This window comes from Erinaceus europaeus, chromosome 1, assembly GCF_950295315.1.
Source record: "Erinaceus europaeus chromosome 1, mEriEur2.1, whole genome shotgun sequence".
NCBI lineage: Eukaryota > Metazoa > Chordata > Mammalia > Eulipotyphla > Erinaceidae > Erinaceus > Erinaceus europaeus.
The window spans coordinates 20,401,828-20,428,628 of record NC_080162.1 but is presented as its reverse complement, the minus strand read 5'-3'; the positions used below and the strand labels follow the sequence as shown (position 1 = coordinate 20,428,628).

Sequence of the window (26,801 nt, the reverse complement as noted above, 5' to 3'; positions counted from 1 at the left end):
TAAGCAGTAAGTACCAGTATCTTTATTATGACATAAAGCAGTATTGTATACATTAACTCGATTTTATAGTTAAAGCAAATCATTTTATGTACAATTATAAACTGATATATATATATATATATATCCAACATAAAAATGGGTTGTATTTTTAAAGTTCATTGAGTTGTCTGATACATAATTTAAAAAATATATTTTCTGTGGAAAACAGTAAAAATTAGCTAGGCTAACTCAAGTACATCTAAACCAAATAGAATCTGAGCTACATATTAGTGGTCATGGTCTGGATTATGGAATCTAGAAGAATCTTTAGCTATGGATATTGAGAGCCATGTTTTCCTTAAAGTTGCCTAAAGTACGTATTTGTTAACCACCCCTGAATGCTTGACTTAAGTCTAAATATTTTTGTTTAGGCTAACCCAAAACAAGACTTACGCCTTTCTTAAAGGATGCGCAGATATGTCTTTTTATTTGCTTCGTCAGGTTCCCATTCCTATATACATTAACAAGAGTGTTGACATGAAATGTAATCTACAAGGCATGTATGTTGACTGTACTCAAACACCTTTTCCCTTAAATTTCTGTGACATGATGAGAAGACATGCAAAATAGGAGAAAAATTTGAGAAGTGTATCTAAGAATGTAAATCAAGAGAACTGAATACAAAGCAACCACCACTCAAGAATCAAGATCTGATGTACAAATGGAAAAGACTGTAGTTTTGAAATAATTAAATGAAAAGACAGGCCATGTATTTTAAATTCTCCCATCAAAAGTTTGTTCCCTGAGATTCCCAGTACAGAATTCCTAGGATTTAAGGCAAGACGACAATGATACTCAAGGATCCTGTATGATGCAGAGTTGTCCAGAGATGTATTTGTGTACTCAGGAGTGTTTATGTGGCCAAAGTTTCTATTAGGTTCTTCAGTTCCCTCAAAACAGTGACTTTAACCACTCAATGACTAGAAACAGACACTATACTATGACTATAGGAATCTAAACTTTTTTGGGAAATTGAATCAGTCTACAGAGAATCTCGATTTTACCCTTAATAGCTAACTTTCATTAACACTAATGACCTGTTATACTTTGACTCCTTAGAAGAATACTTCATCATGCTTCTTCACCCACACACTCCCCCCACCCCACTCAACAGATATTCCCATTTCCTATTTGCATGTTAAGATATTTCAGCAGGTTTGACGTTTTTCAGCAACCTTCCATTCTCTCAATTCCTTCTGGGTAAATACTAGTCTCCCAATGAAAATAAAGTACATTACCGCCAGGCATCAAGCGGCCTCCTTACAGGTGAAGAAAATTATGGGGGGTCCTCTATTACATCTGCAGTCTATTAAAATATTATCTATGTGTGTATACATACATAAATACATATATGTAAAATCTGAAGAAATTTATTTTGAGAAGCAAGAAATGTATATAATAATGCATGTAACCATGGCTAACTTATAATGTATCTGTCAAGTCTATCACCATCCTGGAAATCTAGGACACGTGCTACTATCATATCTCAATTATATGTGAAATCTTGCTTCAAAACAACACCTAGGGGGGGTCGGGCAGTACTGCAGCGGGTTTAGCACACATGGGCAAAGCACAAGGACCAGTGTGGTTCGAGCCACTGGCTTCCCACCCGCCGGGGGGAGTAGGGCCGCTTCACAAGTGGTGAAGCAGGTCTGCAGGTCTTTCTCTCCCTGTCTGTCTTCCCCATCAGCATCGATTTCCTCTGTCCTATCCCCCAACATCTATGGCAACAATAACAATGACAACAAGGGCAACAAAATGGGATAAAATGGCCTCCAGGAGCAGGGGATTTACAGTGCAGGCACCGAACCCCAGCAATAACCCTGGAGGCAAAAACAAACACCTCGTATTAATTCTCAGAAGGTACAGAACCATATGAGCAGTTGCCAGGCAGGTGGCCTAGGAATGCCAGTTACAAAGAAAGCCTTGCCTGCTCAAAGTGCTTCTCCAGAGATCACTGCATTTCCCATTAGGATATAGGAAAGAGATACTTTCAAGCACAAATACAAATCAGCTTACAAAGTATAAATGATATTATCTTGTGTTTATAGACAATATATTAGAATAAAAATGAGTTCATACACCTTATTAAAAAAAAAAAAAAAAACCTAACACCAATGTAACAAAGTCTCAAATGATAATTTAGATTCAGAAGTAATTTTGATGAAGCTTGTCTCTCTTCAAGAAACATGGATCGGGCAAGTGATGAAAAGAAAGCAGTGTGCTTTCAACTTTGCATGAGAAATGTTCCAATCCATGTTGCAAAACATAGTTCTTGTAAATATTCTAGTTCAAATTACTAGTCAAACGCTTTACTAAAACTCCTCTTCTGGCCTCTGTTTTGAAATCTGTTCCTCCTATCACCACCTCCTGATCGCTGTCCCCTGAAGCCTCTGCTTCCATCCCGCTGTCCCCTGGAGCCTCTGTTTCCATCTCGGGGCCCCCTGGAGCTTCTGTTTCCTTCCCGCTGTCCCCTGAAGTTTCGATATCCTTCCCGTGGTCCTTCTAGATCTGGCTGCTCAGTGGCTACAGACAGCTGCCAGCGGCGAGAATCGTGCCATTTTTCCTGTTGAGAGATTATTTCATATTTTACTTTTATCTGCCTTTATTTCCTAATGCTTTTTTTTTTTCTTCAGGAGAGACAGCAAGAGGAGAGACAGATCAAAGCACTGCTCAATTCCAGCATATGGTGGCACATGGAATTAAACCCAAGACATCTGAGGCCTCAGGCATGCAAAACTTGTGCTAGAACACTGAGCACCCTGGACCCACCCGCCTTGATCATTTTGAGTATTTTTAGAAAGCATGAGAAAGTTGTCAGGGGGCATCAGGTGTCGCACACGGGTGCACACATTAGTGTGCAAGGACCCAGGTTCAAGCCTCTGATCCCCACCTACAGGGGGAAAAAACGCTTCAAATGTGGTGAAGTAGGGTTGCTGGTGTCAGTCTGTCTCTTTTCCTATTTCCCCTCCCTTCTCGATTTCTATCCAATAATAAATTTTTTTTAATTGTTTTAGTCGTTGTTGGATAGGACAGAGAGAAATGGAGAGGAGGGGAAGACAGAGAGGGGGAGAGAAAGACAGACACCTGCAGACCTGCTTCACCGCCTGTGAAGGGACTCCCCTGCAGGTGGAGAGCTGGGGGCTCAAACCGGGATCCTTCCGCCGGTCTTTGTGCTTTGTGCCACATGCGCTTAACCCGCTGTGCTACCACCCGATTCCCAATACATAAAATTTTTTTAAAAAGTCGTCAGCAAAATTGGTCCCGTGAATACTTTTCTATGCACAACCCAACCCCCACCTCATTGAAGGAAGCCTTGGTGGTCTTTTTTCACTTCCTCTGTATTTAAAAAACAAAAACAAGCCGCAAGAAAGATGACATTTGCCTTGTCCCTAGAGAAAAGTCAAGGCTGGGCCTGGGGAGATAGTATAGTAGCTAAGTCACAGAAATAATTTTATTTTACTTTAATATTCAGAGAAAATCTAGAGGGATAAACGAGTCTTAACATATCCAATTTCACAAGTGTGTCCTCAATGTCTAGATACCAGTTAGAAGAAACAGAGCGCTCTGCCATTGAGAACGTCAGTCTAAGTGTGCAGCCCCTCTGCTCTCAAGTGTTGCGGGACCTTTCTCTGTGTGAAAGTCAGCATGCAGCAATGAAACCCCAGTGCTGACAAAAAAAAGACTTTTGTCTGACTTTTTTTTTTTTTTTTGCTAAGTTACAAAATTTTCTGTTCATTTGTTTGAAGAGAAAAAAAAAAAAAGAGAAAAGGAAAAAGCAAAGCAAAGAAAAAAAGACAAGAGGGAGGATACAGTCTCAGACCACAGCACCAAAGCTTCCTTTTAATGTGGTGGGGCCAGTCTCTAGCCTGGGTTGGACACATAGCAAGTAAAGTTATCCAAGTGAAGACAAACCGAAGGGACTGAGTGGCGGCTCACCTGATTGAGTATACATGTCGCAATGCTCAAGGACCCTTCTCTGTCTCTCTCCCTATCTCCCCCTTCTTTCTTGACTTCTGGTTGTCTCTATCCAATAAATAAATATTTAAAAAATTAAAAAAAAAAAAAAGACAAATTCAGAGGGAAGGAGGAGATAGAAAGGCCAAAGTAGAGAGACACCTGCAGTCCTGATTCACCACTCGTGAAGCTTTCCCCTTGAAGGTAAGGACTAGGGGTTTGAACCTAGGTCCTTGCACACTATGTGCGGGCTCAACCAGCCTGGCCCCACTTTGTATCTTTTTTTCACTAATATATATGAGGCTAAATGCTTAAAGGGCCACTCATCAAAAATACTGTTAATCTCGCAAGCCCTGGAGATCCAGTTCAATCCCCAGCATCACATATGTCAGAGTGGTATTCTGGTTCTCTCTTATTAAATACATTTTTGTAAAAAGCTATTTATCTGAGCTTGAGTGATAGCATAATGGTTATTCAAAAGACTTTCATGTCTGAGGCTCAAAGGTCCCAGGTTTAATCACCAGTACCACCATAAATTAGAGCTAGAGTCTGCTGGAAAAACAAAAACATTCATCCTCAGGCCCAAAGCCCGAGTCACAGAAATTTTTCAAATGCTCCAAACCACTGCCTAACTTATTCAATTCAATCCCTACAGGGTAACTACAGCTATCAGAGGCAGCAAAACATTTTCCACGTACAAAAGCATTTCTCACAGCTCTACTGAATAAAGACAGAGCAATCTGATTATCTAAGAAACCCATATATTGGGGGCCCAGTGTTGGTGAACCCAGTAAAGTGTACAAGGACCTGAGTTCAAGCCCTGGTCACCACCTGTAGGGAGGAAGCTTTCAAAGTAGTGAAGCAGTGCTGCAGGTCTCCTCCTCCTCCCCTCTTTATTTCTCTCTGTCCTATCAAATAAAAAAGGGAAGGAGAAAAAAAAAAGGTTAAAACAAAAAAACCACATATTGGGAATTCAGAGAGAAAGCAGAGTTGATTTAAGCAACAGACTCTTATGCATGAGGGTCCAAGGCCTCAGGTTCAATGCCAGTACCACCAGAAGCCGCAACTCAGCAGTATGCTCTGGTGGGAGGCTGGAAGGAAGGGGAGGACTGTTAGAAACAGATGTAACTACTGGATCAGATGACACATCCATTTCTCATGTTCCACAGTTTCCCACAGGAGCGAAACCAATTTAATACACTCACACCAACAATGTAGAAATGCCCCCTCCCCCCCAATATCCTTGACAGCACTTACTGCTGCTGATCTTTTAAATGAATTTAAACTAAAACTTTACAGTTCAGACAAGTCAATTTCAAAAATCCAAGAGAAAAGAAATACCTGCACTTCTGCTACTGCTGCGGTAGGAATATCAAAACAAACACCCTAGAAATCAAAGCAAATACAATGCATTAATTCAGTCTGTGATTAGAATTACAAAATCAACATTAAGTGATACCCGGAAAAAGGTAATTATTATTAAAAATCCCAACAACCAGGCGTAACTGTATATACTCTGACTTTGGGACCAGGCTCTCAGACATGCACACCTCTACGCCAGGCCAATTATGCCCCTACCCCGTTCTATTTTCAAGCTTTTAAAGAAAAGGAGACCCAAGGAGGTGCCAGGGCACTGCTCTAGCACCTGGAGTTTTCTCTGTGCTGCGATTCTCCCATGAGGTACTAGGGCTCAAGCCCAGAGCCTCCCATAGGACAAGGCAGGCAGTCTTAGTGGCTGAACTAATCTCTCAGCGTATTTTAGATAAACTTTAGATCAAAGCTAAGATATTAGACCCCTCAAAAACACAGTAACACAAATTGAAAGGGGTTACCTACAATGAGGCAAAATGTTATATAACAGAAATCATTCCTGGTTATCATAATGCACATACCCTGAAGTAACTACTAACTAACTGCATTTGATAACTGAGGAAACAAATCTGGAGAAGCTTGAATGATGCACAGGCTTTCCCTCTCCCTCCTCTCATTAAAAATGGCCACGGGGGGGAGTCAGGTGGTAGCACAGAAGGTTAAGCACTGGTGGTGCAAAGCGCAAGGTCCAGTGTAAGGATCCGGTTTGAGTCCCGGGCTCCCCATCTGCAGGGGAGTCGCTTCGCAAGTGGTGAAGCAGATCTGCAGGTGTCTGTCTTTCTCTCCTCATCTCTGTCCTATCCAACAACAACACCAATAACAACAACTGGGGCAGGCGTTGCCATGCAAGCTGCTTGACACAGTACCAGCTTCACAGGAAGTTAAACAATCCGGCTGGACTCTCCAGGCCAAACTTTCCCTTCTTTCTTTAAAGATGCATCATTGATAATAAAAGGAAGAGAGAGCATCACTCTGAAACATGCAATGCAAGGGCCTGAACTCAAGACCTCATGCTTGAGAACCCAAAGATTTGTCCATTGCACCACCTTCTAGATCACTGATTTAATTTATTTCATAGATTTATGTGAATGAATATATATATATATATATATATATATATACACAAAGCAGTATATGCAAAGCAGTATACAATCCAAGTGAGCTATTTCACCAGCCCTGATTTTTAAATTTTTAAATATTTATTTAGTTATGTATTCCCTTTTGTTGCCCTTGTTGTTATATTGTTAGTTATTGTTGTTGTTATTGATGTCCTCATTGATGGATAGGACAGAGAGAAATTACTCTGGTACATGTGCTGCTGGGGATCAAACTCAGGACTTCCTGCTAGAGAGTCCAACACTTTATCCACTGCGCCATCTCCCATACCACTCATTTCATTATTTAATGAAAACATTTTTTTAAATTTCCACCAGGGCTATCGCTGGTACTTGGTTACCACTTTTTAAAAATGGAAAAAGGAGAGAAATTGAAAGAAAAAGGGAAATAAAAGAGGGAGAGAGTAAGATAGACCTGCTTCACCTCTTATGAAGCATCTTCCTCCCTCAGGTGGGGAGTCAGGACTTGAACCCGGATCCTTGTCCATGGTGATATATGCCTTTTTTCTTCACTTTCTACTCATTACCTAATCCAGGATATTACATTTTCTCATCATCATCAAGTCTTCTTAGCCTCCTCTAACACGTGGTAGTGCTAGTCAAGCCTTGATTTTAATAGGGTTGGCCAAGGAGTCTATAAAGTGTCCCTTTTCCGCGGCTGACGTCTGTCATGTGCTTACACTGGGATTATGAAGTGCACTGCTGCCAGCCTCCCTGTAAGTGATAGTGGCTTATGGGTTGTAAGGGAACCGATTTTCCTGTAGTTTCTCCAGTTTCCCCTCAGTGTTGGTTTTTACTTAAATTAGGAATGCTTTGTTATTGCTGTTGTACTTGATAGGACAGAGACACTGAGGGGGAAGTCAAGAGGAAGAGAGATACCTGCAGCCCTTGCTCCACTGCTCACCACCCTGCCTATTTATAACTACCAAACAAAAGAAAAGTTACAACAGCGGTTCCAATCTTACCTGTTTTCCCTTGAGAAAGACCATTCCCTTCACTCTGGAATCAATACCTTCGCCCAGTTGCTCTTTAAGTTCTTTCCAAGCATAACTAATGTTTGGCATTTCAATTGAGCACCGCAAGATCATGGTCACAAAGCCCTTATGGAAGACAGAGGGACAAATAAAGTCTCAAAAGCAAGCCTAATCGTTAACACTATCCTCACCTTTCTAAAATATTGAATATTTCTGGAAAACTTCCTCAAGGCATACATCCCCTTCCCCAAGTAAAACTAGGGAACTCTCTGGTTCTATCTCTTATCTTTCTCATTAATAAATATTTTAAAATAAATAAGTAAAATAATGAAATAAAAGTATGCAACTCCTGAAGTTTTTTAGGTACAAGCATGCTGCTCAATGTATATCATATGCCTTATGCATGCATATGTATGGCCCAATTTTTTTATGATTAAGAAACCTGGTGTAAAACTCTTGATAAAATTCACTACCACTCAGCCAGTATGGTCTCCACATACCACGCGTGTAACATGGCCTCGAGCCCTGTATGTGAAGTGCTGAAACCAGCAGGAAGGGCTTTCTGCTGATTTTGCTGTCCCTGGAACTTCGCCTGCATACTTGTACCACTAGTGGATTCTTTTTCCTTTGGTCTCCACCGTAAAGTATGCACTCTACCAAGAGAGCTATCTCCAGGCCGAGGAAATTTAAGTGAACCCTTTCAAATTCTGCTCCATTTCCAAATTACACTGTGTCAGAAGTTTGACAGGGACACTCACCGCTTCTGAGTTGATCATGGAGCGCTGGTCTACTGATGTGGCACCGGAAATGTGGGCCAGCGCTGCTGCCAGGGCTTCAACGGCTCCCTTCTCCTCAATCAACTTCTCAGCTGACTGCTTGAAGTGACTAATGGCTGTGGGAGGCACAGTATCCAAAAGCCTACAGATTGAGTGGACAGATTTCATTTTTAAGACATACCTTCTAAAGAAGATCAGCAGGGAGCTATCTCAGTGGTAAAGCACAAGACATGCATGCTAAGCTTCAACCATGACACCACACAGGTTAGAATTGAGTGATGGCGTTATAAGTCTCTTTCAATAAATCTCTTTACCAAATACACGACTCAGGTTCAAATCTAGCTTCAACTGCATTTGAGGAAGCTTCAATGTTATGGTGTCTTTCTCTCTTTGTCTCTTCCTTGGAATAAAGTAGGCTTAGAGTGGTAAAATATTACAAAAATAAAGCCATTTTAAAGGTGAAAAAAAAAAAGATCAATAAAGACTGATTAAATAACACCTTGACAGAGTGAAATGCCATACTGCCATTAAAATAATATTAAGGGGTAGATAGCATAATGCTTATGCAAAGAGACTCTCATGCCTGAGGCTCTGAAGTCCCAGGTTCAATCCCCTACACCAGCATAAGTCAGAGTTGAGCAGTGCTCTGGTATATATATATAAAATGCTAAACATGTTTGATAGTAAGCATGTGTTATTTTGAGAAACAGAAAGTACTCTAGCCATTTCCATTCTGAATTAAACAACAACAACAACAACAACATTTCCAAATCAGGTCAAAAATATGATCTGGCACTGAGATAGCACCGTGATAACGTAAAAGTCTCTTATGCCTGAGTTTAAGACACAGCAGTAGTCTTACAGCAGTAGTTAAGCCAAAGCTGAGTAGTGATCTAGTGCAGAAAACAAACAACAAATGATACACGGTCCTTGCCTTCATGTGCAAGGACCCTGGTTCAAGCCCTGGTCCCCACCTGCAGGGGTAGAAGTTTCATAAGTAATATACAGGACTGCAGGTCTTAGGGTCTCTCTCATTACCCCCCCCCCCTTCGCTCTTTAATTCTATCCTATGAAACAAAAGAGAAATTGTAATGTGGGCACTCAACCAGGTGTGCCACCACCCAGACCCACAAAACAGAAATTGTCCTCATGTGTGAACAACCGTAATAAATAAATAGAAATACACACGGCTTAGCTGTGATAGATCAAACAGAAGATTTAATTTTTTTGTGTGCTTTATATATAAAAACTTAGTGTACAGAACATGTATTCGTGGTCTGGGAAATGGCACAATGGACAAAGCACTGGATCTCAAGCATGAGGTCCTAGGTTTGGTCCCCGGCAGTGCATGCACCAGAGTGATGCCTGGTTCTTTCTCGCCTATCTTTCTCATTAATAAATAAATAAAACATCTAAAAAAAAAAAAAAAAAGACCATATATTCTATTTAATTTTTTAATCTTTTTTTAACTTGCTCAAACCCAGGCCCTTGTGTGATATAATGAACCAAGAGCACCACCACCTGGCCCCAGAACATAAACTCATCAACACAAAGGCATGCAGCAAACAGAACAATCCTCAGGACGGACATACTACACCAGTGGGAGGAAACAGACCTGATGGCGTCTTTACTGGAAGCTTTTATTATCTCTGTTGCAGAAGGGACACCTATTCGTTTAAATTTAATCCCCTGTAAGAAATGAACCATCCTTTAATGTAAGAAGTGGCCAATTCTTTCAACTAATTAATTAGCAGCCCCCAATACTTTTATATTTACCAAATTATACTTACTAGGTATTTAAGAAAAATTTTAATTCTAGAGTAACTTTACATTTACTGAAAAACTACAAAGATTACGCTGAGGCCCATGCACCAAGTTACCCTATTCTTAATGTCATGATACAAATGCCACATCAATGACATTTACAGTGTTGCATTACTATTGACTAAATTAAAATTCTTCAGATTTATTCCTAGTTTATCTAATGCCTTTTTCCTTCCCTTTCTGTTCACTACGTAATCCAAGATATTACATTTTCTCACCAAGTCTTCTTAGCCTCCTCCAACACAAGCTTATCCTTGACAATTTTAAGTAGGATTGACCAAGTAGTCTATAAAGTGTCCCTTATCCAAGGCTGATGTCTGCCATGTGCTTATACTGGGATGAAGAAGTTGGGGGAGGGCAGAGGTTAATAAAGAGGCTACTGCAGAAGGGGCACTTGCTTACGACTGATGTTATCCCCGATCACCTGTGGGCAAGTTCTGCTTTCTACTATTCTGAAGACTTGACTACTCACCCCGCTACTCTATTCTCTGTAAGTAAGCCTTCGTAAGTGCAGTTCACTAGGGACAAGAGGGCAAGTAAGATCCATCTCCTGGAGGAGGAAGCAGCTATATACTGACCCCCCAAAGGCCGAAACTCCAATTCCTGGCACCATCATAAGCTAGAGCTAAGCAATACTCTATACTAGCAATACTCAATCTCTCATTAAGATAAATAAATAATAATAAATCCCTTAATGAACCAAACTGGTCTCCAGGGCTGTGTGGTGGCGCACCTGGTTGAGCACATGTATTACAATGCGCCAAGGCCGCGGGTTTGAGACCCTGGTCCCCACCTGCAGGGGGAAAGCTTTGCGAGTGGTGAAGCAGGACTGCAGGTGTCTCTCTCCCTCTCTATCACCCTCTTCCCTCTTGATTTCTGGCTGGCCTTATCCAATAAATAAAAATTAAAACAAAAAAAACTGGCTTTTGACCTACAGCCATACTTTTAATCTTTAAGCACTTTGTATAGTCCCCTAATCTATGCTTCAATATTTCTGGTGTGTTCACATATCATCTGAAAACTGCCTTTCAAACATAAAAGCACCACGTATAAATACAGAAACAAAACCACTGCTTTCAAATGCATGATTTCAGGAATTGTGTTGGGTTGCATTGGATCGACTTTCTCGTGGTGCATCCCGTGAGTACCCATTCATTGGGGAAACTGACGATCCTTCCTAGCCGACTGAATCCACATGGATCCCAGTCACTTTCAAAGCCAGCAACAAGCAGCTCCTGACAGCTTTCAACCTGACACTGTTGACTGGCTACGGAAGAAGGGCAAACGCTAGAAGAAGGAATTTTGTTGTTTTGTGATGCCAGGGAAGGACACAAAAATTCTATCACTCACAGGTCCACTTATTTTACTCTTTTTATTTCAGACAGGATAAGGGAAGAGACACCGCAGTACTGTTCTACTCAGGCTTCTCTCAGTGCTGTGGCATTCCCATGAGAACTTGAAACTAGAACCTTGTCCGTAGGAAGGCACACCCTCTAACCAGTGAGCTATCCCAATGGGTTTTTTAACACTGAAATCTTGTTGAATGAAGGGTAAGAAAATAGTTTTACCGCTTTTTGTTCCACTTGCACTAATTGATATTCTTCCTTGTGCTGATAAAAACATATACAAATCCCCGTTCTTCCAGCTCTGCCCGTTCGCCCAGAACGATGAATATAAGACTCCACATCCTATTGAAGTAAAGTAAATGAGTAACAAAGAAGCAAAGACATGTACAGTCTATGCAAAGGTAAGTATTTGGATTTGGAGGTTCCTTAATTTTTTTTTTTTTCTAACCAGTGCACTACTTAGCACTGGCTTATTATACTGGGGCAAGGGATTGAAGCTGCGACTTTGTAAATCTAAACCTATGATGGTAAGTTTTTAAAATCTCAGGGCCAGTGATATCTATCTGTGGGCATATCTGCAGAAAGCACAACAAATACCATTATTCAAGTTTTATCTAGTAAACTACCCTAATAGAAAAAAAAAATTAACCACATTTTATTAAACTCAACAGATCCAAGTTATATCACTTAAATATATCTATATAAAAATAATTTATCAGATGTTTTTTATAAGTCTTCAAAATCCAGTGTGCACCATAAAATTTGTAAGCATTTACTTTTAAATGTACTTATTCATTTTTTTATTTGCTAGGATATGAGGAAAGGGTGACAGACACCTACAGCACGGCTTCACTGTGAAGCTTCTCCCTCTGCAGGTGGGGACCGGGGGCTTGAATCCAAGGCCTTGCCCGTGGTAATGTGTGTGCTCCCAGCCCTTGCAATAGAATTTTTTTTTAAAGAGATGACATCATTCTTTCTTATTTCTTATTTATTTTTCCCCTTTGTTGCCCTTGTTATTTTTTATTGTTAACTGATGTCGTTGTTAGATAGGACAAAGAGAAATGAAGAGAAGAGGGGAAGACAGAGAGGGGGAAGAGGAAGATACCTGAACACCCGCTTCACCGCCTGTGAAGTGACCCCCTCCCCATAGGTGAGGAGCCAGGGGCTTGAGCCAGGATCCTTAGCCAGGTCCTTGAGCTTTGCGCCACCTGCACTTAATCCACTGCGTTACAGCCCGACTCCCACAACACAATTTTTTAAATCCAGTATGTATCTACATTTATGGCACACATTTCAAATCAGAGTAGTTACAGTTCATGTGTTCAATAGTTCCATGTGGCTGTGGCCATTATATTTGACAACACAGGTTTCCAGACCCATTTACAACATGTCACACACTCATGGAAGGTGCTTTCTAAGAAGCTGTGATTTTTTTGGCCCAGGAGGTGGCTCAGTAGATGCCATCAACAAGCATCCTGAGTTCAACTCATGCCATCAAAGTGTCAGGCTGGTGCTCTGGTTCTAAGTAGTATTAATAATATTTTTTAAATATTTATGTATTCCATTTTGTTGTCCTTGTTGTTTTAATGTTATAGTTTATTATTGCTGTTGTTGTTGGATAAGACAGAGAGAAATGGAGAGAGGAGGGGAAGACAGAGAGGGAGAGTGAAAGATAGACACCTGCAGACCTGCTTCACCGCCTATGAAGTGACCCTCCTGCAGGTGGGGAGCCGGGATCCTTAGGCAGGTCCGTGGTTTGCGCCACGTGCGCTTAACCCGCTGCGCTAGCGCCTGACTCCCCTAAACAAATATTTTTTAAAACTGGTGATTTAATGGAAGTGTCATCTTCATCTTTAACCTTCAGGAAACTGCCAATCTGGGAGGAGAGCACAGGGTTTTTGATGACATGCTCCCTTAGATCAATTATTTACATGAGACACAGTCTGGGCAAGGGAATAACATAATGGTTATGTAAAAAGGCTTTTGTGCGGGAGGTTCTAACTAAAAAAAAAAAATCCCTAGCGTCCCAGGAACTTGAGATTGTTATTCCTAGCCACATGAAAATTAACAACCCAAGTAGTACAGGAGGTGGTGCAATGACTCAGGCACTAGACTCAAGCATGAGGTCCTGAGTTCAATCCCCAGCAGCACATGTACCAGAGTGATGTCTGGTTCTTTCTCTATTTTCCTCATTAATAAATAAATAAAATCTTTAAAGAAAACTTAATACAATTTCAATTTGTTTTAGTACCCAGATGAAATAACAAAATAAAGCCCAAGTATGAGATGACTTACTTTTGGTGGGGAACACTGGATAACCAGATCAACCTCGGGGATGTCTAACCCGCGAGCTGCAACATTGGTTGCAACCATAACTCCAAAATCACCATTTCTAAACCCTTTCAGGGTTATTTCTCTTTGCTTTTGTTGTATGTCTCCATGTAGTGCCTGGGCATCCTGCCAAAGAAACCAACTGGCATAAGAAACTAGACCCACCAATACAGCTGCATTTAAAATCACCGATTAGGCTTGTATAAGACATTCATATTATGGTGATACTTCTACAGAAAACAGTAAGAGGGAAATATATTCCTTCCATTGACAAGTCTCAATATAATGTCCAATCGTCAATCATTAAGTCAGCTGTATCAAAGTACAGTTACAAGGTAAAGAACACCAGACAGGAAAGTCGAGCCTACCAGTATAACCTTGGATATAGGGCAGCTCCCCTCTTTATGAGATGCCGCTCAGAGTATATGAGCTAATTCTATCACATAAATACACTTCTAGTTGAAAGGCATTTTCTCCCTACAGGAAAATGAGGAGGCAAGATCAACCTGTTTAATGGATGTGCTCTGTGACAACTCCTGGGCTTCTTTCTTGGTCTCAGTAAAAATGATAGTGCGTCCAGTGAAGCCACTATACACTCGGATCACATCGCCAATAACTGCCGCCCTCTGAGTCCAGTGGCACTTGATAGCCAGGTGCTTATAAGAGAGGAGACAATCTATTCAGTGACGCCTAACTGGAACTTGCAATCACGCTTACTATCAGAAACAATGCTATCAAGAAACATTTTAAAATTGAGCAGACAGCTACCACAACTGTTTAGAGAACATTAAACATTAAAGCAGTCTTTCCTCTTTCTCCTAAGATGACCTGGGGAGTGAGCAGGCAACTCCATAGGAGAGCACATGCCTTTCATGATTCAACTGTGCTGAAATAACAGAAAACAGGGGCCGGGTTGTGGCGCACCTGGTTGAGTGCACATGTTACAGTGCACAAGGACCTGAGATTGAGACCCCGGCCCCCACTTGCATGGGGAAAGCTTCACAAGTGGTGAAACAGGGCTGCAGGTGTCTCTCTCTCCCTCCCTATCACCTCCTTCCCTCTCAATTTCTGGCTATCTCTACCCAATAAATAAAGATAATTAAAAAAAAATTTTTTTAAAAAAAGAAAGTAGTAATAGAAAACAAAGTGGTGACCTGGGACATGCCACAGTAGATAAGGCACTGGACTCTAAAGCATGAGATCCCAAGTTCCATTCGCAGCATCACACATGCGGAAGTGATACTCTGGTTTTCTCTCTCCTTCCCCCCTCCCATTTTTTTTCTTAAATTGAAATGTCTAAAAACAGCTGTACAGTGCTCCACTGTCTAGCAATAAGAAAAAAAAAAAAAGAACATTTAGTTCCTGTATTCATTATCTGACCTAAATAATGTAGAAAAAGAAATCTCACTCTAAGACCACATAATTGACACGGGAAATTTGTTGTTTCCTTTCACTCACTTAAAAAAGCAATCGACCCAACCCACAGGGGACAAAATTCCTAAGCGGTGAAGCCGTAATGCGGATGCCTCTCTTTTCCCTCTCACTCTCACCCCTCTCAACTGTTCCCATCCAAAATAAATATTTAACCATCCAAATTTAGTCCACGAGTGAAATTACAAACCCCCCACATACACACCCTCTGATAATGAGTTCAACACAGAACAGGTTTCCTTTTCTTATTCTGTGATATGGTGCCTGTATGACTCCACTGTTCCTAGTGGCCCTTCTGTTTTCTTCCTTCTTTCCTTTTTGATGCTGCTGCCCTGCTCTACCACGAGTGAAGCTTTCCCTTCGCAGGTAGGAACTCAGGGCCTGGACCCTGGATCATGTGCGCAACACCCGGTGAGCCACCACCGAGCCCAAAGCATGCTTCCTATACTGTGCTCTAGTATTTAAGTGCTAGGTGCAATTTCTATTTATGTAGTCAAGACAGCTTTAGGTTTCAAAAGATTCTGACATCAGACTATCAGATAAAATTTGAAAACATGTGGTGTGAGGTGGCACAGTGGATAAGGCATTGGACTCTCAAGACTGAGGTCCTGGGGAGCCGGGCTGTAGTGCAGCGGGTTAAGCGCACGTGGCGCAAAGCGCAAGGATCAGCGTAAGGATCCTGGTTCGAGCCCCCAGCTCCCCACCTGCAGGGGAGTTGCTTCACAAGCGGTGAAACAGGTCTGCAGGTGTCTATCTTTCTCCCTGCCCCCATCTTCCCCTCCTCTCTCCATTTTTCTCTGTCCTATCCAACTACAATGACATCAATAACAACAATAACTACAGTAAAACAAGGGCAACAATAGGGAAAATAAATATTAAAAAAAAAAAAAAAAAGATTGAGGTCCTGAGTTCAATCTCCGGCAGCACATGTACCAGAGTTATGTCTAGTTCTTTCTTCCTCTCCTATCATTTCTCATGAATAAATAAAATCTTTAATAAAAAAAAAAAAATTGAAAACGTATCTTGAGCTAAAGAAATAGCTCACTTAGTGTGTTCTGTTACGTGCCAGGTTCCAACCGAAGACCCACAGCAGTGAAGGAAGCTTTGGCGCTGTGGTCTTTTTCACCCTCTCTGCCTCTGCTTCTAAAACTAAAAAATGAAAATACATTTTTAATTGTCTTTCCACGTGAATGCAGCAAACATCTAGAAAGTCGTCTTGTATTAATACTATCCAACAGGGTGAAAATACATACAATTTACTAATTAATACCAGCAACAGAATGAATTATTTACCTCCACAGTTATGGCTGCTTTCTGAGTCTTTTTACCAATCAGGTCCACCTGTTCATATGTAGTTCTCATGTATTTCTTAGCAACATTATATACCCAATGAGGGCAAGTTGCAGAAAAAAGCAATGTTTGGGGATTGTCTTCTGAATCTTTGGAAGGGAAGAAAAGTCAGTATGAATAAGCCAAACAAGCCCACGGAGTGTTGAACCATATCCAGATCTTCCAAGGTCCATCAACACTCTACAACAACCAATTAAGGCAAAGCCGGACACCGAAGACAAAAATAAAGGCATAAAGGATCCCACTGGACAAAGAAACAATGCTGACACAATTTATGTAAAGGATCCTCTAATAGTGCAAGCATTTATAACTACAGGAATACAAAATTATTCCAAAGCAAAAATTTGTATTGTCTGAACTACGTAGACATCAAATCATTCTGCCAAAATTTCAATATAAAGCCAGGAAAAAATATAATACAAATACAAAGAATACCAAGCTAATATAGAAATTTTTTCTTACAGAAATTTTCATCATTTTATTTATATGCTAAATCATGATTCTTCTTTTCCAATTTAAATTTTCCTAAACCAATTACCTTCCAACTTTGTAAGTTTTCGCTTAGCTAGTAAACCACCACCCATCCAATAATCCCTTTTACCAATTTCTTGAATTTGGAGTTTACCTTTCTTATATGCCACACTTAAAATCTCTTCCACTTGATCTGCAAAACCCATGTCCAGCATCTGGTCAACTTCATCCAGGACAACATGCTTAAGTTTGGTGAGATCTAGCTTGGCATTCTGCAGGTGGTCTTTAATACGACCCGGTGTTCCAACCAGGATATCAATCCCATTGCGCATGCGCTCAACTATGAAGAATACCAAATGAAATATGTCGGATGTAAGTACTTCCATTAGTGTGAAGTTCCAACAGAGTTTACGTTTACCCTAAAATATCTGCTACTAGCACAGGCAATATACTCAGTACTAAAGAGAAAGCTATTGCAAGAACTCCTTAATCTAGTACGAAAAGCACTTTAGAAGTGACAGTAAGTGTTACACAATAGAACAGTTGGAGATGAACAGTACTCTGGTTTTAGAGCGAAATTTTTTTTTTAAGTATTTATTAAGTTCCCTTTTGTTGCCTTTGTTGCTTTACTGTTGTAGTTACTGTTGCTATTACTGATGTTGTCACTGTTTGATAGGACAGAGAGAAATGGAGAGAGGAGGGGAAGACAGAGAGGGGGAGAGAAAGACACCTGCAGATCTGCTTCAACGTGATTCCCCTGCAGGTGGTTTGAACTGGGATCCTTAGGCTGGTCCTTGCGCTTTGCGCCGCGTGCACTTAACCCGCTGCTGTGCTACCGCCCGACTCCCACAGAGCGAAAGAATTTTAAAGAAGTTCCACCTACAAGGAGGAAGCATCAGGAGTGAGAAAGCAGTCTCCAGCTGTCCATCTCTCTATCCCCCCCCTACCCATTCCTGTCTCTACAGAGAAGTTCCTGAAGTGCAGTCGGTAAAACACAGGTCTTTCAAGCATCAGGTCCCAGGGGTTCAGTTCCAGGCAGCCTATGTGCCAGTGATGCTCTGGCCCCCTCTCCTGTGTAAATAATTGTTTAAACTACCACCAGAGTTACAGCTGGGACACAGCACTTGCATGACAAATCCACAGCTGTCTATTTCAGCCACCATATTCAGATGCTATCATGACACCAACTGGACTTCCCTGGACAGATGACCCCACCAATGTGTCCTGGAGCCCTGCTTCTCCAGAGCCCCGCCTCACTAGGGAAAGAGAGAGAGGCAGGCTGGGAGTATGGATCGACTTGTCAATGCCCATGTTGAGCGGGGAAGCAATTACAGAAGTCAGACCTTCCACCTTCTGCACCCCACAATGACCCTGGATTCGTACTCCTAGAGGGTTAAAGAATAGGAAAGCTTTCAGGGGTGGGGATGGGATAAGGAGCTCTGGGGGTGGGAACTGTACCCCTCTTTTCCTATGGCCTTGTCAGTGTTTCCATTTTATAATTAAAAATTTTTTTTCATAAAAAGAAAAAGAAAGAATTTCATGCCTGAGGCTGTGAAGTCCAAGGTTTAATCCCCTGCACCAACCTAAGTGAGAGTTGTGCAGTGCTCTGGTAAAACAACATGCAGAAGTAGGCCAGATATATAGCTTAGCATGTGAGCATAGGGCTTGCAAGGATAAGGTTGCATTTTACTCCTAGGCACCACCTATGCCAGAGCTGAGTGATGTTATAGTCTTTCTTTCATAAAATAAATCTTGGCAAATATTAAGAGGAACCCTGCATTTTAAAAAAAAAAATTGTTAATATTTATTTTCCCTTTTGTTGCCCTTGTTTTTCATTGGTGTTATAGTTATTGTTGTTATTGATATCATCGTTGTTAAAGATAGGACAGTGAGAAATGGAGTGAGAAATGGCAAAGACAGAGAAGGGGAGAGAAAGATAGACACCTACAGACCTGCTTCAACACCTGTGAAGCAACTCCCCTACAGGTGGGGAGCCGGGGGCTCAAACCAGTATCCTTATGCCAGTTCTTGCACTTTGTGGCACACGCGTTTAACCTGCTGCGCTACCGCCACTCCCAGAACCCTGAATTCTAACAATCCTCTGGGGATCAGCAAGCTATCTTGGTAGTCTTTAGATAAAGACAGATAATACAAATGTCCTAAGAACTATTTATAGAACTTGATAATCACGTTCTTCACCATCTTCAAACAAAAATAACAAAAAAACACCATAAATGACTAAGCCAGAAAAAGTCAGATGTCAGTATCAGAAGAAATCCAATCAGGGGGCAGGAGGAAGACAGCATGATGGTTATGCAAAGAGACTCTCATGCCTGAGACTCCAAGGTCCCAGGTTCAATCCCCTACACACCACCATAAACCAGAGCTGAGCAGTGCTATAAAAAAAAAAAAAAATGGGGGGGTGTAGAAAAAGAGGGAGGGGAAGGAAGTGAGCAGGGGAGGAGAGGAGGAAAAGGAGAGTGGGGAAGGGGAGGGGAAGAGGAGACACAAGAGAAAGAGGAAATCCAATCAAGACATCCAGCCAAGACTTAGTGGTGTTTTCCTTTCCTGGGTTTTGGGTTTCCTTACTTTGGCCTCCGTAAGGAGTTCCACCATAAAAACAAGCCACTGCCAGCTTTTTTGTGATGTCACTGAAGTCTCTGCTCACTTGACTTGCCAACTCTCTTGTGGGTGCAAGAACCAAAACCTGAAATCAGAATTTAAAAAAATTAATAATGAAACAATATACTTCACAGTATTTGTTTCTTCACAAATTTGGAATTCAAAAGAAGGTAGGTAGCACTTGTGGCCCACGAGTGCTACCTCTTCAACATCAAACAGGTCAGATTTACACTCAGCATGAATTCTGTAATATACTATGTTGAGGATCACAAATTTAAACTTAACAGGGCAAATCTCAGAAGAAAAGTTTGTGATTTCATCAGCCGTAAGATGCAGATACCCTGGGAGTCGGGTGGTAGCGCAGCAGGTTAAGCTCACAGCTTGTAAAGCTACCCCCTTGCATGTGGGGAGGCGGGGGCTTGAACCGGGATCCTTACACTGGTCCTTGCACAGTAGATAAATTTTTAAAATAACAAAATAATGCTTTCGTCTTTTAGTCAGAGCTTTTAAATTTATAAAAGGAAATATGAACATTAATACAGGTGACCATCACCATAGACTGTACTATTTAAAAATAGTGTAGCAATCAGTCTTAGCCAGGGAAATAGCTCAACTGTTAAAGCACAGAACTTGGCATGACCAAGGTTCCTGCTTCTGTACCCAACACCACATATGCTGGAGTGGGGTTCTGACTTCTCTTATATGCAACTCAGTGCAAACTAAGTAATAAATCTTAAAAAATTCCTTTTCATTTTACCTTCGGAAAAGAATCTATAGTAAATACGGTTTCTCCCCCTGCCAAAAGGGCTTTAAGCAGAGCCAATAAAAAGTAGCAGCTCGGGAAGTGGCTCAGTGGGTAAAATGCTGGACTCTCAAGCATGAAGTCCCAAGCTCAATTCCAGCATTGGCTGAACAATACTCTGAATGCCTCTCCTCCTCTCTCCTGAATAAGTAATTCTTTTCAAAGAAAAGTCACCTATGTAAACCATGCCCAAGAGATGCTTTGTTCTGTGTAGATTTGGAGTCCCTGAAGCCTGTGTTTAAGACAGCTGGTTACGTTACCTGCGGGGCTCGGCCTCTTTTCCGGTCATGCATTTCTCCCAGAAGTTTCTCAATCAAAGGAATGGCAAAGGAGAATGTCTTCCCAGTTCCTGTCCTTGCCTGTGCAATTAAATCTTTCCCACCATAGACATGGTGAAAGGTCTTTGCTTGTATAGGAAACAGGAATGTCACACCACGAGCTATGAAGAAATGAATTGTGTCATCTGGCACTGTAGCTCTCAAAACAACAGTAAACTAGAGGAGTAAAGCACATCGGTACACCTAATCCTCAGGAACTAAGCAATTCTGCTCCTGGTCAAGGTCATACAGTTCAAATACATTCTAGTAGTGACCAATCTGCTGTGCTGGAGGGGAAAAAAAAATTTAAGAGACAGAAGGTATCAAGAATAAAAAAGACCGCAGCACTGAAGCTTCCTTCAGTGTGGTGAAGGGCCAGACCCAAACCTGGATCACGCACTCGGCCAGGCAGCACACTATCCAAGGGAGCTATTTTGCCCGCCCCCAAATTTAGAAAGTTTAAAGCAGTATCATGATACTGCTGACTACATGTACAGTACTGAAGGAGGCGGCAGAGAACATTCACATCTGGTCTAGTAGCTGTGTTTACAGGTTTACTACAGTAACATTCTGCTTCATCCTAACAGAAAGTGGAGTGCCTCCAAATGGTCACACAGTATTTCCAGGAATATTACCTTTGAGAAGTTTAATAGTCTCTTCTGAGATGGGAAAATTGGAGAAAGCGCCTTCTTTTTGTTCTATAGGTATTTCCTATCAAGGATCATAAAAAGCAATCAGTAATCTTATCTCTACAAGTTAATACAAAAAAGTCCTCTAAGAATCTATTCTAAAGCATCTCAAATCAACAGGAAAAACATTATTGGGTTAACTGATATCTAAAAAGGAAATATATTGTAACAATTTAAAAACTAACTTTAATGTTTTTTAGTTGTACTGGATAGAGACAGAAATCAAGAGGGAAACGCACTAGGGAAACGCACTATTTCACTGCTTGTGAAGCTTCCTCCCCGCAGGTAGGGAGTACCAGGCTCAAATTCTGGTCCTTTCACCTAATCAAGTGAACACTCAATCAGAAGTGCTACCACCCAACTCAAATTTATAAAACCTTAATATATACTGACAAGCTATATTTGTTTTGTGGAAAACTGAGAAATAATTAACACATATACAAACTACTGTATTTTACTGCGGACTATAAATCATTAATCCCCCCCCCCCCAATAAAGGGGGAAAAATAAACAAATCTCCTTATTTGCAAAGGAAGCATTCTGGCACTATACAATTTTTAAGTTTCATCCTGCAATTTAAGGGACCCCTTCCCATGAAGTACGAACATATCAAAAATTCCTACCACTACTTAGTAATGTGTGACAATTCCCTATGTATCAGAAACAGCAACTAATGGCAGATTCTATTTATTAAAATGCAACATTACCTGCTCTAACTCACTATTACTTTCTTCACTGGTAGCTCCACTGGAATTAGTGTCAGGTCCAGAATGAGATAATCCATTCTTTATTTGGGGGGCTTTTCCCTTTATTTCTCCATTCACTTCCTTTTCCTTCTTCATCCTCTTGGGATTAGGAGCAACTATTACTTCCTCTTCCTCAGAAGACTCTGAAGACTCCGCATTTTTCACCTTTTTGGTTTTAGGAGAAACTTTTTGTTCAGTAGACTCCTTTTTCTTTTTCGCGCTTTTGGTTTTAAGGGAAACAGTATCATCTAGAGAAGGCTCCTCCTTCTTTGACTTTTTAGGTTTAAGGGAATTCATGTCAACTTCAGGAGTCTCTGCTTTCTTTTTAATTTTTTTAGCCTTGGGGGTTATGGTCTCTTCATTTTCTTCTGTTGCTTCTTCAGTCTTAATACACTTTGACTTCTTTTTATCTTTCTAAGAAAAGTTAATAAAATACAAACACTAAGTTTGTGCAAAACAACATCTGGAAATTACTTCAAGATCAAATAATAATAAAGAAATAATTAAGAGGCAAGTTTTCACATTTGTAGTTTCATTTTGCATATCAAATAAATATATACACACACATACACACACACATTTGCCTCCGGGGTTGCCAGCACAAATCCACCGTTCCTGGAGGCCATTTTCCTACTTTCTTAGGTAGGATAGAGACTGAGGGATGGTGTTAGAGGAGGAGAGAAAGATAGACAACTGAAGACCTGCTTCACTACTTGCAAAGTGACCCTCAGAAGGTTGGGCGCCCGGGGCTCAGACTGAGATCCTTGTGCTTCGTACTGTGTATGCTTACTGCCCGCCCAGCCCTTTCAACCAGCATGGTTTTCACCTACATTAACTATATAGAAATACACACCAACGGGCAGGGGTAGATAGCATAACGGTTATGCAAACAGACTCTCACGCCTGAGGCTCCAAAGTCCCAGGTTCAATTCCCTGCACGAGCATAAGTCAGAGCTGAGCAGTGCTCTGGTAAAAAATAAATAAATAAATAAATAAATATAAAAGAAAAAGGAAAAAAATACACAAGTTTTATAGTCTGGAAGATAATACCTCTTGGAAAGTGCTGATCAAAAATGTGGTTTGGTTCATGGGATACTCCAAAGCGGATAAGCTAATCCTACCATAAAAAGTGACTAAGTACAGTACAACTCAAATCTAAGTAATAAGGTCATATACATCCACAGATAGATGACAAGATTTTTCTTTGCTAAATTCCTACACAAGTTAAACAGTCACAATTTATCTTGCTCATTTCACATGTACAAATCAATTTATAAGGAGATGGTATGACACAAAGCTATAAAATCTATCACAATTTTAAATAATTTTTTATTTTATTTTTATTATTTTTTTAATCAGAGCAGTGTTCAGTTCTGGCTTATGGCGGTGCGGGGGATTGAACCTGGGACTTTGGAGCCTCAGGCATGAGAGTCTGTTTGCATAACCATTATGCCATCTACCCATTGCCCTTTTTTTTTTTTTAAACTGTTATTTATTTTCCCTTTTGTTGCCCTTGTTTTGTTGTAGTTTTTTTGTTGTTGATGATGTTGTCGTTGTTGGATAGGACAGAGAGAAACAGAGAGAGAGGAGAGGAAGACAGAGAAGAGGAGAGAAAGACAGACACCTGCAGACCTGCTTCACCGCCTGTGAAGCGACTCCCCTGCAGGTGGCGAGCCAGGGGCTTGAACCGGGATCCTTATGCCCGTTGCCCATTTTTAAATAATTTTAAAGAATGAAGAATGGGAAAAGTTAAAATTGAGGATTAGCATGGAGTGAGAAGCAGAGCTCAAATTACAAGGAAACAAAAACAGGTGAACCCTTAAAACCAAAACAGACTGTGGATTGCACCTGAAATGTCTGACCCAATCAGATAGTGTTGGACAGTCTGCTGAGGCTGGCAGAATCCCAGAATTCTCACATGGGGCTGAAGTCTGCCTCCTTGATCTTGGTTTCTGCTCTAAAATCATAGATGAGTGATCCAAGAACACCATCCTTCAGATATCTAAGAAATAATCTGGTCTTCTCACTCCACAACCTTCCCCCACACACACACACAGACCTTCAGGCAACTTCAGTCTTTCATCCTGGAGTCTTTTCAAACAGTGAATTTATTTCCTAAGCAGATAGTCTCTTCTGGAGTGTGGCAACAGTCTGGTCATGTACCTCCTAATTTGATCATCTCTAATAATGCACAACTAATGAAGAGAAAATAAAACAGGACCATTTCTGTGCTCCCTTGGGTTCGTAGAATATTTTGAAATTGATGTTTTAAAAGCTCCCCACCAAAGCTGGAAAAAACAGCTCAGGGAAGCTGGCAGAGCATCTGACAGTCATACTGAGTTCCCTGTTTGCTACCCTGCACAGTCATATGTGGATATTTTACATGTAGCAACTCTTTTTAAGAACCTTTTTCAAGGCCTAGGGAGATAGCATAATGCTTATGGACTTTCAGGCCTCAGGCATTATAGGTTCCAGGTGTAATCTCCAGCACTACTGTTTGCCAGAGCTGAGCAGTGTTCTGTTAAAAATAAATAATTTTTAAAGATTAAAACAAGGGGCCAGGTGGTGGCACACCCGGCCGAGCGCACACACACTACCATGAGCAAGGACCTGGGTTCCATCCCCTCGTCCCCATCTACAGAGGGGATGCTTCACGAGCAGTGAAACAGGTGTCTTTCTCTCTCCCTCCCAATCTGTCTTATCTAATAATAAAAAAAAACAGCGGGTGGCAATAAAAATTACAACAAAAAAGTTTCACCCATTCTTAAAAAAAAAAAAAAAAAAAAAAAAGAGAGTACTCAGAAACAACAAGCCCTAAGTAACTGCAACACAAACTCAGGTACAATCTTTGTTCCCACCAACCCTATCTCTCCACAGAGAATCACTAAAAGAAGTAACAGCGTGAAGGTAGACGGCCATCAAGCTAACTCAGGAGTAGCTTCACTGCGGGCCTGTAAAAATAGTAAAATAAAAAAATTATACTGTCCTAAAGAAGTCCAACATATCTTTACTTTTCCTTGGAAAATGTGCCCAATAAGCATTCAGAGGGGCTGAAGTACTCCATCTTCTAAGGTCGGGTCACCGGAAAACTGGAGTTCCCTTACTGAAGGGAAAGGATGTCACCGCAAGCACCACCCACGTGTGCAGATGGGGTTACGGTCTAAAGAAAAACCTCCAGTTTCCACCTTCACCTGTAACTCCCTACGCGCACGCCCGGTTAAACCTGAGCCGCACACGCGCGCGCACACACACACACACACAGCCACGCACACACACACACACACAGCCACGCACACACACAGACACACACACACACACACGCACACACACAGCCACGCACACACACAGACACAGACACACACACACGCACACAGACACAGACACACACACACACACACACACACACACACGTGCACCCCGACCGGGAACAAGCCCCCCAACCACCCAAAGCCCCTGCGGTCGGCGGTCGGCACCGGGGGTCGCGACCACGTGAGCAGCCGGCCCCCAGTTTCCCACTCGCCGCGCGCCCGGCCCGCGTGGAGCAGCAGCCGGTCGGAGCGCCGCCCACGGAGGCCGCCGGCCCGGGGACCCACGCGGGGCTCCAGATGCTCGCGAATCCGCGCCGCGCGCTCGCTACCCCCCCCCCGCCCCGGGCTCCCCACTACTCGGATCCCCGGCTGCGCTCCGCCACCCCTCCTACCTTCTCATTTTGTTTCCGTGGTTTCTCCACTTGTCCCATGGCTGCGTCTGACTCCAAATCCGCGTCGCTAAGGAGTTTGCCCGGCATCACTCGGCACAAGGTACGCGAAACGACCAGGAGGTTTCACCGCGTGGAAAGGAAGAGACAGAACGACTTCCCCCGGCTTTCATCACTTCCTGGAGTGACGCACTTCCTGCAGAAACCGGAAGAAGCCGGAGGCGGGGATCCAGCCGGCAGTGCGGTCGCCGAGAGTGCTCGCGCCAGCTGGGTTAAGTCGACAGCGTGCTGCACTGCGGCTGGAAGACACCTACAGAAGGGCAGAACTGGAAGGAAACACTGCGATTCAAATATTTTTAGAGTCTGGGAGACTGCTCACCTAGTCGAATTCACCCGTTTGTGAGGTCCTGGGTTCTAGCACCTGCGTCAGCTGGGAGCACCATGGACAGCACCCAGGGGTGCCTCTTCTATATTTTTCATTAGATTGCTCGTTTGCATCGTGCAATAATGCATAAAATATGTATTCTTGGTCAACTCGTGGCAAAGTGGTCATTGAAAAGGAGACACCCAGGCTCACAACAAGCCTGAGTATTAATTAGAATTCAATCGGTCTCTGGGTCCATGCTCCCAGAGGGATAGAGAATGGGAAAGCTACTGGGGAGGGGGTGGGATATGGAGATTGGGCGGTGGGAATTGTGTGGAGTTGTACCCCTCCTACCCTATGGTTTTGTTAATCCTTTCTTAAATAAAAAAAAATTTAAAAAAAAAAGAATTCAATCGGGTCTGATCATTCACACTCGCAGATAACATCCTGAGCATTCACCTAGTCTGATTTGAGGAATAGGGATGGAAATTCAGACAGTGCCTGGCATATAGTAATCTGCCAGTAAATGTTAATTGATGCCATGAGGGAATGAGATATCCTTTAAACAAATTTAGCTAC

General features: G+C 41.8%; 1 protein-coding gene across 1 annotated transcript; it reads right to left on the bottom strand.

Moving 5' to 3' along the window:
* On the bottom strand, window positions 1-26,026 carry DDX21 (DExD-box helicase 21). The gene is made up of 15 exons (XM_016188590.2): window positions 25,862-26,026; window positions 22,123-22,575; window positions 21,362-21,437; window positions 20,670-20,848; window positions 19,575-19,692; window positions 17,140-17,325; window positions 16,458-16,603; window positions 14,240-14,389; window positions 13,698-13,859; window positions 11,625-11,744; window positions 9,848-9,921; window positions 8,215-8,374; window positions 7,448-7,582; window positions 5,338-5,382; window positions 1-2,605 (listed from the first exon to the last, which is right to left on the bottom strand). The coding sequence occupies exons 1-15, from the start codon at window positions 25,946-25,948 to the stop codon at window positions 2,339-2,341; spliced, it is 2,358 nt and encodes a 785-aa protein (XP_016044076.1). The 5' UTR covers window positions 25,949-26,026; the 3' UTR covers window positions 1-2,338.
* Window positions 26,027-26,801: the final 775 nt, after the last annotated feature.

Excerpts from the sequence above, each read along its gene's own strand:
- DDX21 (XM_016188590.2), bottom strand. The coding sequence starts at position 25,948 with ATGCCGGGCAAACTCCTTAGCGACGCGGATTTGGAGTCAGACGCAGCC. Across the intron at positions 17,326-19,574 it reads AACTCCTTACGGAGGCCAAA|TTGAGCGCATGCGCAATGGG; the intron begins GTAAGGAAACCC and ends TATTCTTCATAG. Across the intron at positions 5,383-7,447 it reads TCTTTCTCAAGGGAAAACAG|GGTGTTTGTTTTGATATTCC; the intron begins GTAAGATTGGAA and ends TTTGATTTCTAG.